This window comes from Podarcis gaigeae (assembly GCF_964106915.1).
Source record: "Podarcis gaigeae genome assembly, chromosome: 6".
NCBI classification, from domain to species: Eukaryota; Metazoa; Chordata; class Lepidosauria; order Squamata; family Lacertidae; genus Podarcis; species Podarcis gaigeae.
Genome location: NC_139682.1, coordinates 25,590,204 through 25,604,725, shown reverse-complemented (window position 1 = coordinate 25,604,725; position 14,522 = coordinate 25,590,204). Strand labels below are relative to the sequence as shown.

The 14,522-nt window shown below is 43.4% G+C and overlaps 1 protein-coding gene across 2 annotated transcripts in view; it reads right to left on the bottom strand.

The window, feature by feature from the left end:
- The window catches only part of ARHGAP40 (Rho GTPase activating protein 40), a 37,553-nt gene extending 23,245 nt beyond the window's left edge, over positions 1-14,308 (bottom strand). Inside the window, exon 1 of one of the 2 annotated variants that reach the window (XM_083746214.1) lies at positions 13,705-14,308. In XM_083746214.1, the coding sequence (XP_083602340.1) occupies positions 13,705-13,814 (110 nt within the window). In that variant the 5' untranslated portion in view covers positions 13,815-14,308. The remainder of the gene's footprint in view (positions 1-13,704) is intronic. The other variant, XM_083746215.1, reaches the window with a different exon arrangement.
- Between the last annotated feature and the right edge of the window lie 214 nt (positions 14,309-14,522).

Genomic DNA, 14,522 nt, shown 5'->3' with positions numbered 1-14,522 from the left:
CTGGAAACCACTCAGGAGCCAAGAAGGTCTTTCAATACTGACAATAGCTGATCAATTCCAACTTAATAACCTTCCTCTCCCATTTTGTTTCGGAACTTTCTTCACAAGCAGCCCGTGTATAATGCATTACAACAGGCATTTCAAGCTTCTGTTTGATTTCACAATAATTGTTTATTGTCTTATTGTCCCCTTTTCTGATGGTTTTTATTTAAGAAGGGGGAATAATTAAGCAGTGTAGAAATATCTCAAATAAACAAATAACATTAATATAATCGTAATCCAATGTAGGCATTGTCAGGCATTGGTAACTGTGACAAGATTGGTATTTCAGGAGACACCACCATGAGGCAAAGATACCACATAAGCAAGCCATAACCAAGTTGAGCATATGTGGAGACAAAGCTTTACTTCTACAAAGAGTGAAGTCTCTTGTGCCCGTATCAGCTCTCCTGTGGGACAGCCCTAAAAGGTGTTCTCCAGAGCTCAAAGCTAGTTCTCTGACTTAGTCTCACACCAACACTCCAGCTTCCCTTGCCTTGATCCTTTTCACAGGCACAGACCCAGATGACATCGTCCTTAGCTGAGGTAGGGAGGGCAAGAAAGGTATGCCTCCACTAAGAAGGATGTCATGAACCAGGGGCCTAATCCCCCCTCCTCAGCGGAAGAGGCCCAAGGCAGCACCTCGCTCTCACACCAGCAATAGGGTGTGCTGCACAGATCTTGTGCTGTGCCAAAACTGTCTTCAAATTTCTCTTCACCTGCAAAAGGCGTTTTTGTATTTCTGCCTCTTTTGCAGGACACTTAAGAATTTGCAAATGTTTGATTTATCCGGCGCTTTGCAGTTTCTCTGGCTGCACACCATTCCTGAACAAACAAACAAAACAAAACAAACCCATGGGAGGAGTTACCACATCACATCATCCACTTTTAATTGAAGTGAAAGAAGCCACAAAGGTAGCTCCTGAGTGGGAAGGGACAACAAAACAGACCCTCCCCACACACACACACATTGTGCTGAGGAGGTAGCACCCATCATTGAAATCCAGTACCATAGCTACCAGCAGGCTGCCGTCACCTCCACACTCAAAGGTTCCTAAAGTAAGCAGTTCCCCATTCACAGTGAAATCCTCATTCATGGAGCCAGCCACTTGAATCTGCTAGTTGTCAGAACAACGTCCAAATTAAATTTGCTCAGCTTTCAGTAACGCTCAAAGCTCTCCATGCTGCTCCTTCTGATTATCAAAGACCTAAACTTGACTTTGTCTGGGCACATTTCTGGAACCTCACTCATAGCGGCCATCTTAGAACCCAACCCTTTGCTGCCAACTGACTTTCATATTGGAACCAGACTCGCATTCTCTGGCCTTTCTGGAATTCGACTCTGGCCTGGCCCAGCTCTGCTCACTGGAGCCAGGGCATGACTTTGAACCTAGAACCAGAGCTGCCCCACTTGTGCTAGACTATCTCCCCAGCAGCGATTGCTGCCTGGAAGACAGGCTGAGCCTTCCAGCTATTTGCTAGCTATTGGGAGAGCATCTTGCCAGCCAGCCAACAGATAGCTTTAAAAGTCAATGAGATAAATCCTTGGAGGATAGGGAAATGGCTACAACTATATGCAAAATCCAGCATGCTCCTGGGGAACAGCAGCAAGAGCAGGGTTAGTGCCTTCATTTCCTGCTTGTGGGCTTTCTCTAGGTACTCGATAGGCTGCTACAGGATAAAGGACAATGGACCAGATTTTTAAGGATGCTAACCAGGCAGGACAAAACTTCTGCTAAGTACTGTGCCTCAGTTATTCACTTCCAGTTTTATGTAAACTGAAGCACTCCTGGTAGGAAGATGTAGGTCATTATCACTCATTAAAAAGATACCCAAATTTTAAACCACCACATCCTATGGCAGGGGTCAGCAAACTTTTTCAGCAGGGGGCCGGTTCACTGTCCCTCAGACCTTGCGGGGGGCTGGACTATATTTTTTTTGGGGGGATGAACGAATTCCTATGCCCCACAAATAACCCAGAGATGCATTTTAAATAAAAGCACACATTCTACTCATGTAAAAACACGCTGATTCCTGGACCATCCGTGGGCTGGATTTAGAAGATGATTGGGCCAGATCCGGCCCCTGGCCCTTTGTTTGCCTACCCATGTCCTGTGGCAATGAGTTACAAGGACTAACCATGCATAGAGGAGGAGTGCAACTTTAAACTTGTTGCATTTCAATGCCTTTGCTCACTAATAGTAGCAGTCACAGAAGAATCTGCTTTGTGCTACATTTCCAGAGAATTATGCTTTCCAAAAAAAATTGAACACACACATACAAACACTTCAAAGTTGCTGTTTCTGATGTAGATTAGAATCTGCTATGTTTTATGGAAACACAATGTATGGGATTCAAGAAATACTTTGAAAAATATGCAACATCTGGAAACATGGAGGTCGTTGAATCAACGTGTGCGTCAGTGAAGTTAAGTCGAATTCCCTTTGAAGGCAGCAAGGAAGGAACACTGAGTGGTCTCTGGCGAGGAGCAATTTAGATAAAGTGTAGATTATTTTGGCAATGAATCATTGGGGGCAGCTGCTACAATAGCACAGTGGGGAAGAGGATTAGAAGAAGATGACTAAATCAAGTTCACTTGAACTCTCATATTTTAATTTTCAATATTTTTATTTTTTTTAAAAAAAACCTTACTGCGTAATCCAAACCCCTGTCAAGCAGAGGAAGGTCACAAACTCACCAGTGGTTCCCAGCCCTTGCCCTCTCCCCAGATGCTCCATTTCCAGGCTTTATACAGAGTACACCAGCAGTACCTCCGCCTGTGGCAGAGCAGAGATCATCATTCCATAGGCAGGGAGCTGTTCTGAGCTGGGTGAAGGGATAACTTCACCCTACCCAACACACATGAAGTCGACTGTGGGTTTGGATTGCACCCTTAAGTGCTGGCGTTGCGTTGCCTCCAATCCAACAACCAAGTCGCATATAGCACTGCCTTCATTTCTATGCACTGATGCTTTAGGAATAGCATGTATTACACAGCAGCATTTTTCCTGTAGCAAATGCATACATTTTGGAAGTCAAAACCTGGGCCTGTCAACGCTATGATAACAGCCTTTACCAAAGGTGTCATGGACTTTGAAGACACTTGAACTCAGGATGCAAGGGAGAAACGTGCTAGGAGGAAGGCACGCTTGGCAAATCCACACTGTGATCAGCTCCCGCTCGTAAACCAATGTCCCCACTGTGGAAGGACGTGTGGATCCAGAATTGGCCTCCACAGTCACTTACGGACTCATTGTTAAACCTGTGTTTATGGAAGACAATCTTACTCGGCTACGAGTGATCGCCAAAGAAAGAGAAGAAAGAAGACATAGCTCTGCCCTGAATCTTATTATATGTGATAAGGACCCAGAACACAAGTGGTTAGCTGTTAATTTCCTATCCAAACTGCTTTCTTCTTCTTCTTCTTCTTCTCAACCTGATTTGTGGTGTGCCTGTAAGAAATTAAGTCATCCAAGCAGATGAATCCCATACATGTTATGTCAGATGTGGTGTTCAAAGAAGATTACTCCCAGCTAAGGGTGCAGAGAATTGCAATCTAGGGCTGTGTGTGCATTACTACTTACTCTATATCCAGTGTACTCACTCTGCTAGTTGAAGTCATATACACATGATGGTAACCACAAACCATATCATTCCTTCACTTACTGGAGATCTACTGCTTTTGATGTGTCCCCCCCCCCCAACCCGCTTCAATCCAACTAGAAAACTTAAGCCACATTCACATCGAACTTAAGACATATGTGCACATTTGAGACAGCAATCACACTCGTGCTCATAAGTGCATATGTGCAAATGACAGCTTCATGAACAGGAGTTCGGGGCATGTGTGTCTGAATAGGCTGTGCACATTGGGTGATGATGATATCCCTACTTCCTCTTACGATGTGTACAGCACCATGCAAATATGACTTGAAACGCAGAAGGCGAAAGCAGATTTGCTGCATTTTAAGCCACTAATGTGTACATAACCCTAGTGGACATTTCCAGTTGTTAACTCAACATTAGAGCCCATCAAGTAACTTTCAATATTCATCACCATAAAAACAGACCCCAAAAAAGGGAAAAGATGCACACGAGGCCAAAATATGCCCTTTGCACTGGTTACTGACCAGTAAACATAAGCCAAGGTTGCTATGCAGTCAGTTGTTCCAAGGTTGAATCATTCCACCCAAATAGATGCTCCCCGCCCCCGCAAGCTATTGGATTCCTGCCTTGCGTTTCTCAATGCCCTTTCCACATGGAGGATGGAATTAGACAGCCTTCCAGTTCAGCAGCTGCGTTAATAAAGAGCATTTCCTCTTATTGTTCTCAACTGCTTTAAAGGGTAGACTTGCTTGCCACAAGCACAAGCCAAGAATAATGTGATCCACTTCACAATGGTTCCAACTTAGCTTGCAATAAAAACGGAAATAGTGATGGTGGCATCTCATGTCAACAACACTGGAAGAAGAAAATTCTGAATACTATAGTAATTTCTAGGGGCAATGGACCTCCACTGTCAGAGACAGTCTACCTTTGAATAGCAGCTGCTGGGAATCACAACTGGGGGAGAGTGCTGTTGCATCTGACTGGTCACTGTGGGAACAGGATGCTGAACTAAATGGTCCTTTAGCCTGATGCTATCAGAGCTTAGGCAGAAAAGATTTATTCAGACACAGCTGAGCGAGGAGCCTGGTGAAAACTTGACCACTCAAGTGGATCAGGCCACAAAGTTGTGTATACATAGTACACACACCACACATGTAACCAGGGAAGGATTCGGTAAAGAGGGGCGCCAAGAGTTGTAGGAAGCCAGAGGACATGACAGACAGCTTCAAGAAATTCAGCTCTTCCGCCAACCTTCAACTAGTCTCTCAAGGTCAAATAATCAGTGAGCAGAGAGAAGATGGATGAAAGGGATAAAAAAAAGAGCATGGGGGAGGGGGTTAATGAAGTGGGAAACTAAGTGCCTCTTTAATTTGCTTCCAAGTTTATGCCTGGAGCACTCTCGTTGCAATAACGGATTGTACTAAGCAATTACTTAAGCCTACATTGGCCTGATCAACTGATACAAGGACTCCCTTGCAACGCAGAAACTTTGCAGCAATAACAACAATAATCATAAAAGAGGTGGGGAAAGCAGCCAAGTGAGAAAGCAGGCAGATATGTGCCTTGGAGAGTTAAAAATTGGAGACAGTGGAGAGGGAGGGAAGGAAGGTTGGGGTGTGCAGATCAACAGGGGCACAGGCAAGGGGAGAAATGGCAATAGGGCAGGAGTGAGTAACATTCCCTTGTAGGGATCTGGGGTCCGCCTGCCAGCAGTGGGCAGGACCCAGTAACCGAAATGAGAAGCAGCAGTGGATCCAACGCCTATCTTTGTACAGCAGGATACTTTCTGCCCATGCAAAACACAAGAGGGTTCTACACACACACACACACACACACACACACACACACCTCTATTCAGCAAGGAGGAGATGTCCAGGGCACATTCCAGCCAGGCAAAAAGCAGGGCTTACTTCAGATGATGCCACAGTAACTTGGCTGTTGTATAGAGATCTCTACATGGAAGATTCAAAGCATATGAAATCTCCCCAAGAATCTTGGGAGCTGACAGATGCAACTGATAGACTATATGGAGCTTGCAGAAATGACTGGCAGAATCCGAGACCTGGGAGAAGAAGTTGTGGAGGAGGACTGGAAGAAATTCAAGGACTATTTACAAAAATATTGTAAATTGTATGAATGTTAAGAAAGATGTAAGATTATCAACAATATGGCACCAATAAGTTAGTTAAAAGGAATATGAAGATAAATGAAAATATAAGAAAAGATAAATTTTGGATAAATATTATGTTAAAATTAAGCTTTTAAGGTTTGGGTTAAATTATCTAAAATTAGGGATACAATATCAGAAAATTATAATATAAGAATTGAAACAAGGTGATAAATTGCTGGGTAAAGTTCGAAAATTTGGAACGCAGGAATGAGAGATGCGAGGAAGTCCAAAGAAGTGAAGAAAGTGTGGATATTGGAAAAATTATATGTTATTTTGTTTGTTTTTTCTATTGTTCTAAGAAAATCTTTAAGAAGAAGAAGAAGAGGAGTTTGGATTTGATATCCCGCCTTTCACTCCCCTTCAGGAGTCTCAAAGCGGCTAACATTCTCCTTTCCCTTCCTTCCCCCACAACAAACACTCTGTGAGGTGAGTGGGGCTGAGAGACTTCAGAGAAGTGTGACTGGCCCAAGGTCACCCAGCAGCTGCAGGTGGAGGAGCGGAGACTCGAACCCGGTGCCCCAGATTACAAGACTACCGCTCTTAACCACTACACCACACTGGGAGCTGTAGTCCGCTCTTTACAAGATCTACAATTGCTATAGCCCCCTTCACAAACTACAGTTCCCAGGATCCTTTGGGAGATTGCCATGTGCTTCGGAAAATTGGTGTGGAGATCTCCATATAACAGGTAGGACACTGGCCTGATCTAAAAGGCTCTTCTTATGATTTTACATGCTTTTTTTTACATGGAAACCATCTATTTCTGACACAGAAAAAACATGATATTCCATTCAGTTGTATACAACAGAATTAAAATCAAGAATGCAAAAGGCTAGCAACTGCTAAGGACCTGTTCAGTATAGGTGCTGTATTAGAACAGAGTGTGGAGATGGCAGCCCATTATCTGCAACCAGGACTTTTGCCTCTCCACAAACATCTGCAGTTCCTAGAGGCTACTGGTGCAGCCTCTGGCACTGTTATCGCACAACATACCAAATCTTGGCTTAGTAGGACTATGAATACACAGAATCATAGAGTTGGAAGTGACTCTGTGGCTCATCTAGTCCAACTTCCTGAAATGCAGGCATATGCAACTGTCCCATACGGGATTCAAACTTCTGGGCTCTTAATGTTTATTCACTGTACCAGTGGCCTGGTTCACACAGCATGCTAAGCTAAACCTTGGTTTTGTGATATTGCACAAACAGGTGGGCTCCTGTTTGGGCTCCAGAGCAGATTTGCTCCTCCCAGATCCTTTTTGCTGCCAGTTTGGCTTAGCATGCCACTGGAACGGAGACTCAAGGCTGTGTGGAGGCAAACCATGGCTTTGCTTAGTGTGGAACACTAGAGAGTAGCAAAGCGGATGCGACTTCCCCTCCAGGAGTCTGCACATTTGCATGGTCCTGCTAAGCTAAAGTGTGGCTTAGTATGTTGTGTGAATCAGCTCAGGGAAAGCTTAATCAAGTTGCGACACAAGCAAGCTTGTGGACTTGACTGTTGTCCCCACACATTGCTTGTTGTCTGATTTCACATTTTCACATCTCTTCCTTCAGGTCTTGGGAGGTAACTGATTCAAAGAATTGGTTCCCTTTGCTGCTGGAATGCTGTTTTATGATGCTTATCTGCTTTATGGTTTTACATTAAAAGAGGCCAGTGGAGGTTAGTTCCTTTTTAAATTGCATTTTATCCTACCCTTCTGAAGACCTCAGAGGAGCATGCTCAGAGGACCTGTTGATGGCATTTTACCATTGTACTGTGGAGAGTGTATTAACTTATGGTCTGTGTGTGTGGTTTGGGAGCTGAACGGTCAGCGAAAAAACAATGCTGCCCAGGGTTGTAAAGACTGCGGAGAGAATAATTGGGTGCACTCTTCCCACCTTGGATCAAATCTATGCTTCCAGGTGCCATAAGAAAGCTGCAGAGATAGCGCAGGATAGTGTGCACCCCGGAAATGATCTCTTTCAGCTTCTGCCTTCTGGAAGAAGGTACAGGGTTATAAAGACTAGGACTAGCCGCCTGAGAAACAGTTTCTACCCAAATGCGATTTTGGTTTTAAACACAGTATAAGGAGTCTCTATGGGAGTATATTGTATTTAAAAATGGGGTATCAGAGTTTTTAGGGGCTAACCAAGTTGGGATAGCTGGGATAGCAGGCTTGCTGGGTTTTGAATTTTTATGTAGATTTGTCAATTTTGTTCTGTATGGGACAATGACAATAAAGATTATCATATTGTTCCACTCTTCTACCTCCCTTCATGTTATTCTCACAAACCCTGCAAAGGAGGTCAGTCAGAATACGGACAAATGGCCATCCAATAGTTTTAACAGATCTGAATGCAGATCTGAATTCAGGTCTAATTCCACTATATGTGGCTCTTGTATGCAGCCACTAGTTCAACAAAGCAACACCACAGGTTAAGAATTTCATAGATCAAAATTCCAATACTGTAGATACCTATTTCCAAATGGATGTCAAGGAACATTCCATCTATCACAGAGTGCTTTAATAGATGTTGAGATTATACCCTGATGGCCAAGCTAAGGTATCTCATTAGAGCAAGAGAACATAATTTCTTTCTCATACACATTTCCTGACTGAATGTATTTATTCAACATTGTAGAACGCAAGGCTGTTCCTTGTATAATAGTTATGGCTTCATAAATTTTTGAGAATGAAAATGAAATTGTTTAATCAACATATGTGTGACCACTGATTTTGAGCTAAGGAATATAGCTATATATGACCTGTGGCTTAATGGAAGCTCTTTCTTCCCTTTCTCCCTGTTTGGCGTTATTAATTATGCCTGTATTTTTCTTTTTATCTTGGTGAATTTCCTTGTAAAATAAATAAAACTCCAATAAGTAGACATGCTCAAAGCAGGGCTCTGAGGTTTTCCACAAATGCCAATTCAGTGTTAACGTGGATGGAAACTGTTAGCGTAAAAGGATAAAAAGATTAGGCAATGAACGGGCAGGTGAAGTAATTGTATAACAGCCACAGGGCAGTTCTCACCACTCCCAGTTCTGTTTTTCCCTATATGCACTAGGGTGGCTGTTGCCTCTACAGGCACAAATGGCAGTCAGTTTCTCAACATTTGTGGCAGCTAGGTCAACTAAAAGGAGAGCACCTGCTTATCAAATTCATGAGCCAAGTCAAAATCAAAGGGTAGTAAGAGAGGACAACCTTCACTTCCAAATCACTGTATCAAGCGAAGAAACCAAGTCCAATCGCACTGGCACCTGCTAAATGTAACCCTGATAAGCTACTTAGCCAATTACAAAATGCACGGGCTTTCTCACAGTTCAGAGAAGAACTTCTCTCAAAGGAGGCCCATGCAGCTGAGAGCCCCGCTGCAAAGTCATCCCTGATGCACCAGGGAATTGGATGCTGAATGAGCTGTGTCCTCCATTTCCTGTTACACTGATTTATCAATAACAAAGGGGTAAAAATCAAACAGCCTTTACTACGTATATGATGATTTCCTGCTTTCTCTGCTGCTGAGCCAAAAGCACAATGTGGGGCAATTTGTATTTCCTCCAAGATCAGTGCTTGTTTGTTTTTTGCTTAAACTAACCTCTTCCTTGCTTCACCTGACAACAAACAGCAGCTTTTCTTTCTCAATTTAAAGAAGTTTTTGCAGTTTTCATCTACAGTCATACCTCGGGATAAATACGCTTCAGGTTGAACGCTTTCGGGTTGCGCTCCGTGGCAACCCAGAAGTAACGGAGCGCGTTACTTCTGGGTTTTGCTGCTCGTGCATGCGCAGACTGTCAAAATGACGTCACGCACATGTGCGGAAGCAGCGAAACACGACCCGCGCAGACACACTGCCGCGTCTTACGTTCTGCTCGGGATGCGAACGGGGCTCTGGAACGGATCCCGTTCGCATCCCAAGGTACCACTGTACTTCAAAACTGTTTTGGAAACATTGTGGCTCAAGTTGTAAGACGGTGGATGGGATGTGGAAGGCAAACATCTAGGTTCCCTCTTAAGCTCAGCTGCCAATTCCTTGACTAGATTTCAGTAAATCAACAGATGTACAATAAAGGCCTTTGTCCCACTCATCTAGAGGAGTTGGAGGAGAGAAGACGACTTCTAATGCTCTATTTGGGCTTCTCTTGCACGTGATCTAGAATCATAGCATCATGGAATTGCAGAGTTGATCATCTTCTAGTCCAACCCTGTGCAATGCAAGAATCTGCAGCTGTCCCATTTGTGGATCAAACTTGAAACCTTGGCATTGTCAGCACCATGCTCCCACCAACTGAGCTATCCAGGCTGAAGAAGCTACAGTTAGTGTGCAAAATGGTGCAGCATGATTGCTGGCAGGAGTGAGACCCTGTCGCAGCTTGGGACTGGTTTACTTACAGGACCACCTTACCCCTTACATGACCACTTGACCACTTCAATCTGCGAAAACGGCAGTGTTACATAGCTGTCACACAATACTCGTTCTGCATTAGTAAGAAACTGATCTTTTAGTATGGAACTCCCTGCCTGTTGCCATCAGGCAGGCACTTTCACTTTTTAGCACCTTGTAAAAACAGTTTTGTTTAGGCAAGCCTACTCAGATATCTAGAATTCTGGCATGTCTTTTAATCTCTGCTTCTCTTATCATTAATTTTATTTTTCTTGTTTTGTTTTATATAGCTGTTCTTGACTGATCACTTTATTGTTTTATTCTTTTTGCTTATTCTTTTGTGTGTGTTTTTTACAATCAAACAGAAGTCTTTTATTTGGTTGTTTGTATTGTTGTATGTTATCCTCACTGTATGTTCACATTTAACGAGGGTGGATGTGTATATTGAGGGGATGGGGGTTTATGTTATGTTGTAAATAAAATTCCAATACAATAAAAAATTACAATCAAACGGTATACTGTATAAATATTATGAAACAAAGAAACAAAGGGTTCAAAAGCAGCTGAGCACGCTGTTTCAATACTTATAATATCCTCTGTCTGACCCTGCAGGGTGTTATAACTCATGCTAGTCAGCCAATGCATAACTAATACATACACTGAGATGTGTGGCAGACTTTCCCTGGCAAGTGTAGGAGTGATCCAGGGAGAGAAGCCACATGCTGGGCAAAAGATTCCTGAACTTCAGGGGGTTGGACTAGGTGACCCTCGTGGTCCCTTCCAACTCCACAATTCTCTGTTTCTAAAATTCACTGAGAGGCCTAATGGGACACTACTGGTGCCACTGAAATGAAAAGAAAGTCAGAATCTGAAAGGTTTTCAAAGAGGAACCTTTATGATTCCTTCCTCTCCCCTCCACCAAACCCCTCTGGAATTTCTTTCCAAAGGAGGCCTTCCTCACTTCCCACACCTCACAAGTTTGGAAGGGTAACCGCCGTTTTCCAGTTGGGTTTTAAACAGCATGTGCTTTGAATATCAGGCCTTGTAGTCATTTTGATACATGTCTAACATGCTCTTCCACCAGACAGTATGATACGTAGAATGTACAAATTCCCCTTTTTCATTCTTAGACAGAAAGCGTTTCCCACTATATTTAGACCAGCCCACTGCCCTCCAGCTGTTTTGTACTACAGTTCCCATCAGCCCCAGCTGGTGCAGGGCTGATGGGACTTGTAGTCCAAAACAGCTGGAGGGTATCTAGCTGGCAAAAGCCAGTTTAGATTGTTATGCAACTAACTTGATCAGTACAAAACCTATCACATAATTTAATACGGTTTTGCCACCCCATCCTTCAGAGGTGACCAAATTTCTACCATATAACAATGGAGGCATTCTCTCTCTCTCTCTCCCCGCCCCCCATTTTTGGGAAGCATTTGCTGCTCAAGAACATTGGGAAACAGAAACTATTCCGGCTCAGTGATTAGCAAGGAATGATGTAAACAGCGGAGGAATAAACTATTTCCAAGGCCACCAAAACAGAACCCAAGAAGGATCCACTTAAGCTGCATGCTTAAAGAGATTTGTGGGCCATGCAAATTAAAAGCACAGATCCATAAGCTCCTTGCAGTCACCTTTTCCCCCCACCCCCAGATGGAGAGGGGTCAGTTTGGCTCACAAAACCAAATCCAGACTTCAGCGCTGCACCTGCCACATAGAAGTACATCTTCTTTGAAGCGAGATGTGCAGATTGGGTTAAATTCAGGGTCACAGACAAAGAGAAAAAGGGATAGGTGTTTATTTTAAGGCTTATCTCAAAGACAAGTTAACCCCGCCACAAAAATGCACCAAATAGTTTCTGCATGAAGTTTGGTCACCTTATGGAATGTGACCGAGTCAGGTTTTTTTGAATTGCGAGAAAATGCAGCACAGCTGGCACTCAGTCGGCGTGCTGACACTAGAAATACAGGCTTCATCAACCTGAATTTGGAAGGGTGAGGAGGAGTGGGAGATGATGCAAGGGAATCTGGATCAATAACCACAGCCTTAGTAACAGTTCTTGGAAAGGATAGCACTGAAGACTGCGGGGTTCAACAAGGCTAGGCAACTTAATGGCAATCCAGTACGGATGCTGTGGTTACTAGGACACTAATTGAACATGTGGCCATTCGGAAGAGCAATTAAACTATTGGGATTTTTGGCATATCATTTTGCAAGCATCACGTAGTCACAGGCACCATCAATCATGCCTGCAAATACGTAACACAGTATTCATTATGCAAGCACTGGGTGACTTACATGCATGCATGCATGATTTCAATTTAAGCAGTATATTTGAATTTCCATCATCAGGCTTTGGTTAATACAGTGGTACCTCGGGTTACATATGCTTCAGGTTACATATGCTTCAGGTTACGCACTCCGCTAACCCAGAAATAGTGTTTCGGGTTAAGAACTTTGCTTCAGGATAAGAACAGAAGTCGGGCTCCGGCAGCGTGGCAGCAGCAGGAGGCCCCATTAGCTAAAGTGGTGCTTCAGGTTAAGCACAGTTTCAGGTTAAGAACGGACCTCTGGAACGAATTAAGTACTTAACCCGAGGTACCACTGTACTAAAATCCCATACATGATGCAGTCAGAGGCAAAAACAACAACAGATATATTGAAATTGAGACCCTTATAAACACTTTCAAGATTTTTTAAATAAAACTGCACCATCTAAAGATTTCAAAATGAAGTAGACCCTCCTCTTATTTTATTTGCCATTGCTTCTTGACAATTTTCCAGAAGCCCATCCTTCAGTCACGACTTCCCCACCAAAAATCCCAAAACTAGCCTGTTAGAACGAGAAGTATATAAAGCAAAGAAAAAACTCCTGGTAACAAATGCCATGGGAAATGGAAAGTATTTCCCAAGTCAGAGTGCATGATAGTTGACTAAATATCCACAATACCACAATGAATATACTGACACTGTGATCCTAAGTATATCTCCTTGGAAGCTTGTCCAGCTGCTTTCACTGGAACCAACAAGCAAACAAAGGCGCTGAGAAATGTAGCCTATGTATATCTTATATAAAAACTCTGGGCGCACACCCACATTTGGCTCTAAACTATGATTGAGGAAATTTCAGTCCATTAGAAGTTATGCTATCCCTTTTACTTCCCTTTACTCAGAAACAGTTTCCAAGACAAGTTATCATTTCTTTAATAAGGGTTAATGCAGCAGTTTCTAACACTGAAACAACTTTTTGCATTTCCTGAAACAGCCTACTAGGAAGCTCTTTTAAAATGCACCAATTTAGACTGCTATTGCAAAACAAACAAACAAACAAACAAATAAGCGATATCAATTACCGGTATTTGCTACAATCTTTGCGTACTGAGTTTTATTAGTCCCTTAAGTTTGGGATTTCCCATTTGATTACACTACCAGCAGAGCACAATACTGTCTTCCTAACTCCATGCCACCTTCTACACTAGTGTAAATCACCAAAAAGGAGGCATCCCAAAACAAAGGTGTGAGAATTACCTGCAAACACCTGGATGACCAGAAGGCTGGATTGGCTGCAGTAGGACCTGAGGTCTAGGAATGCGAGTCCTAACAAATCCGGACCTGCCATGCTTTCCAAATTTATCCATATTCCTTTATACAGAGTACAAATTGCTCTTCTCGGCAGAGAGAAACACCAACCACCAGTCCATCTGTGTCTCTCTTCAAATAGTCCCAGAACAGAGTAAGTTCCTGGAACACTTTTGGATTGTTGAGCAGCTGACTGCAGCAAACGCAACAGGGCTGCAGCACCACCCAGTCACGTCTCAGGAATGCTGCTAATTAGACAGCAAATCCTCCTCCTCCTTCTCTCCTCATATACGGCAGGGTGAGAACGGAGAGATAGAAATCTAGCCAGCATACCCATGACTTCCGTCCAAGAACAGTCATCAGCCACCTTGTGCTTTGAAGGCTCATAAGGAAGGCACAAGCTGGAATTGCAAGGCTTTACCAGTGACAGGCGAAGCCAGCCGAATCCAAACTTTGACTGCTTTTGGGCAATCTCTTGTCGGCTGCGAGGCGGGAACCAAACGGGAAATACCTGTCCATACCAGGTCAATCTACAACCAAGTTTAGCCCCGACAAATGCTGTCAGGGTACAGACAGTTACTTTTGGGAGTCAGACAGCAGGGAGTGAAAAGCTTAAATGTTACACTTTAAAGGCTCTGATACGGCTCCAGAAGTCATGCCCACAACTAGAAGATCCAGAAAGACAAGGTTGTATAAACACACACACACTACTCAAAAAGACGGCACAGTGCCTTTGTCTGAAGTCTGCTTCTTCACAATTTGGCTGT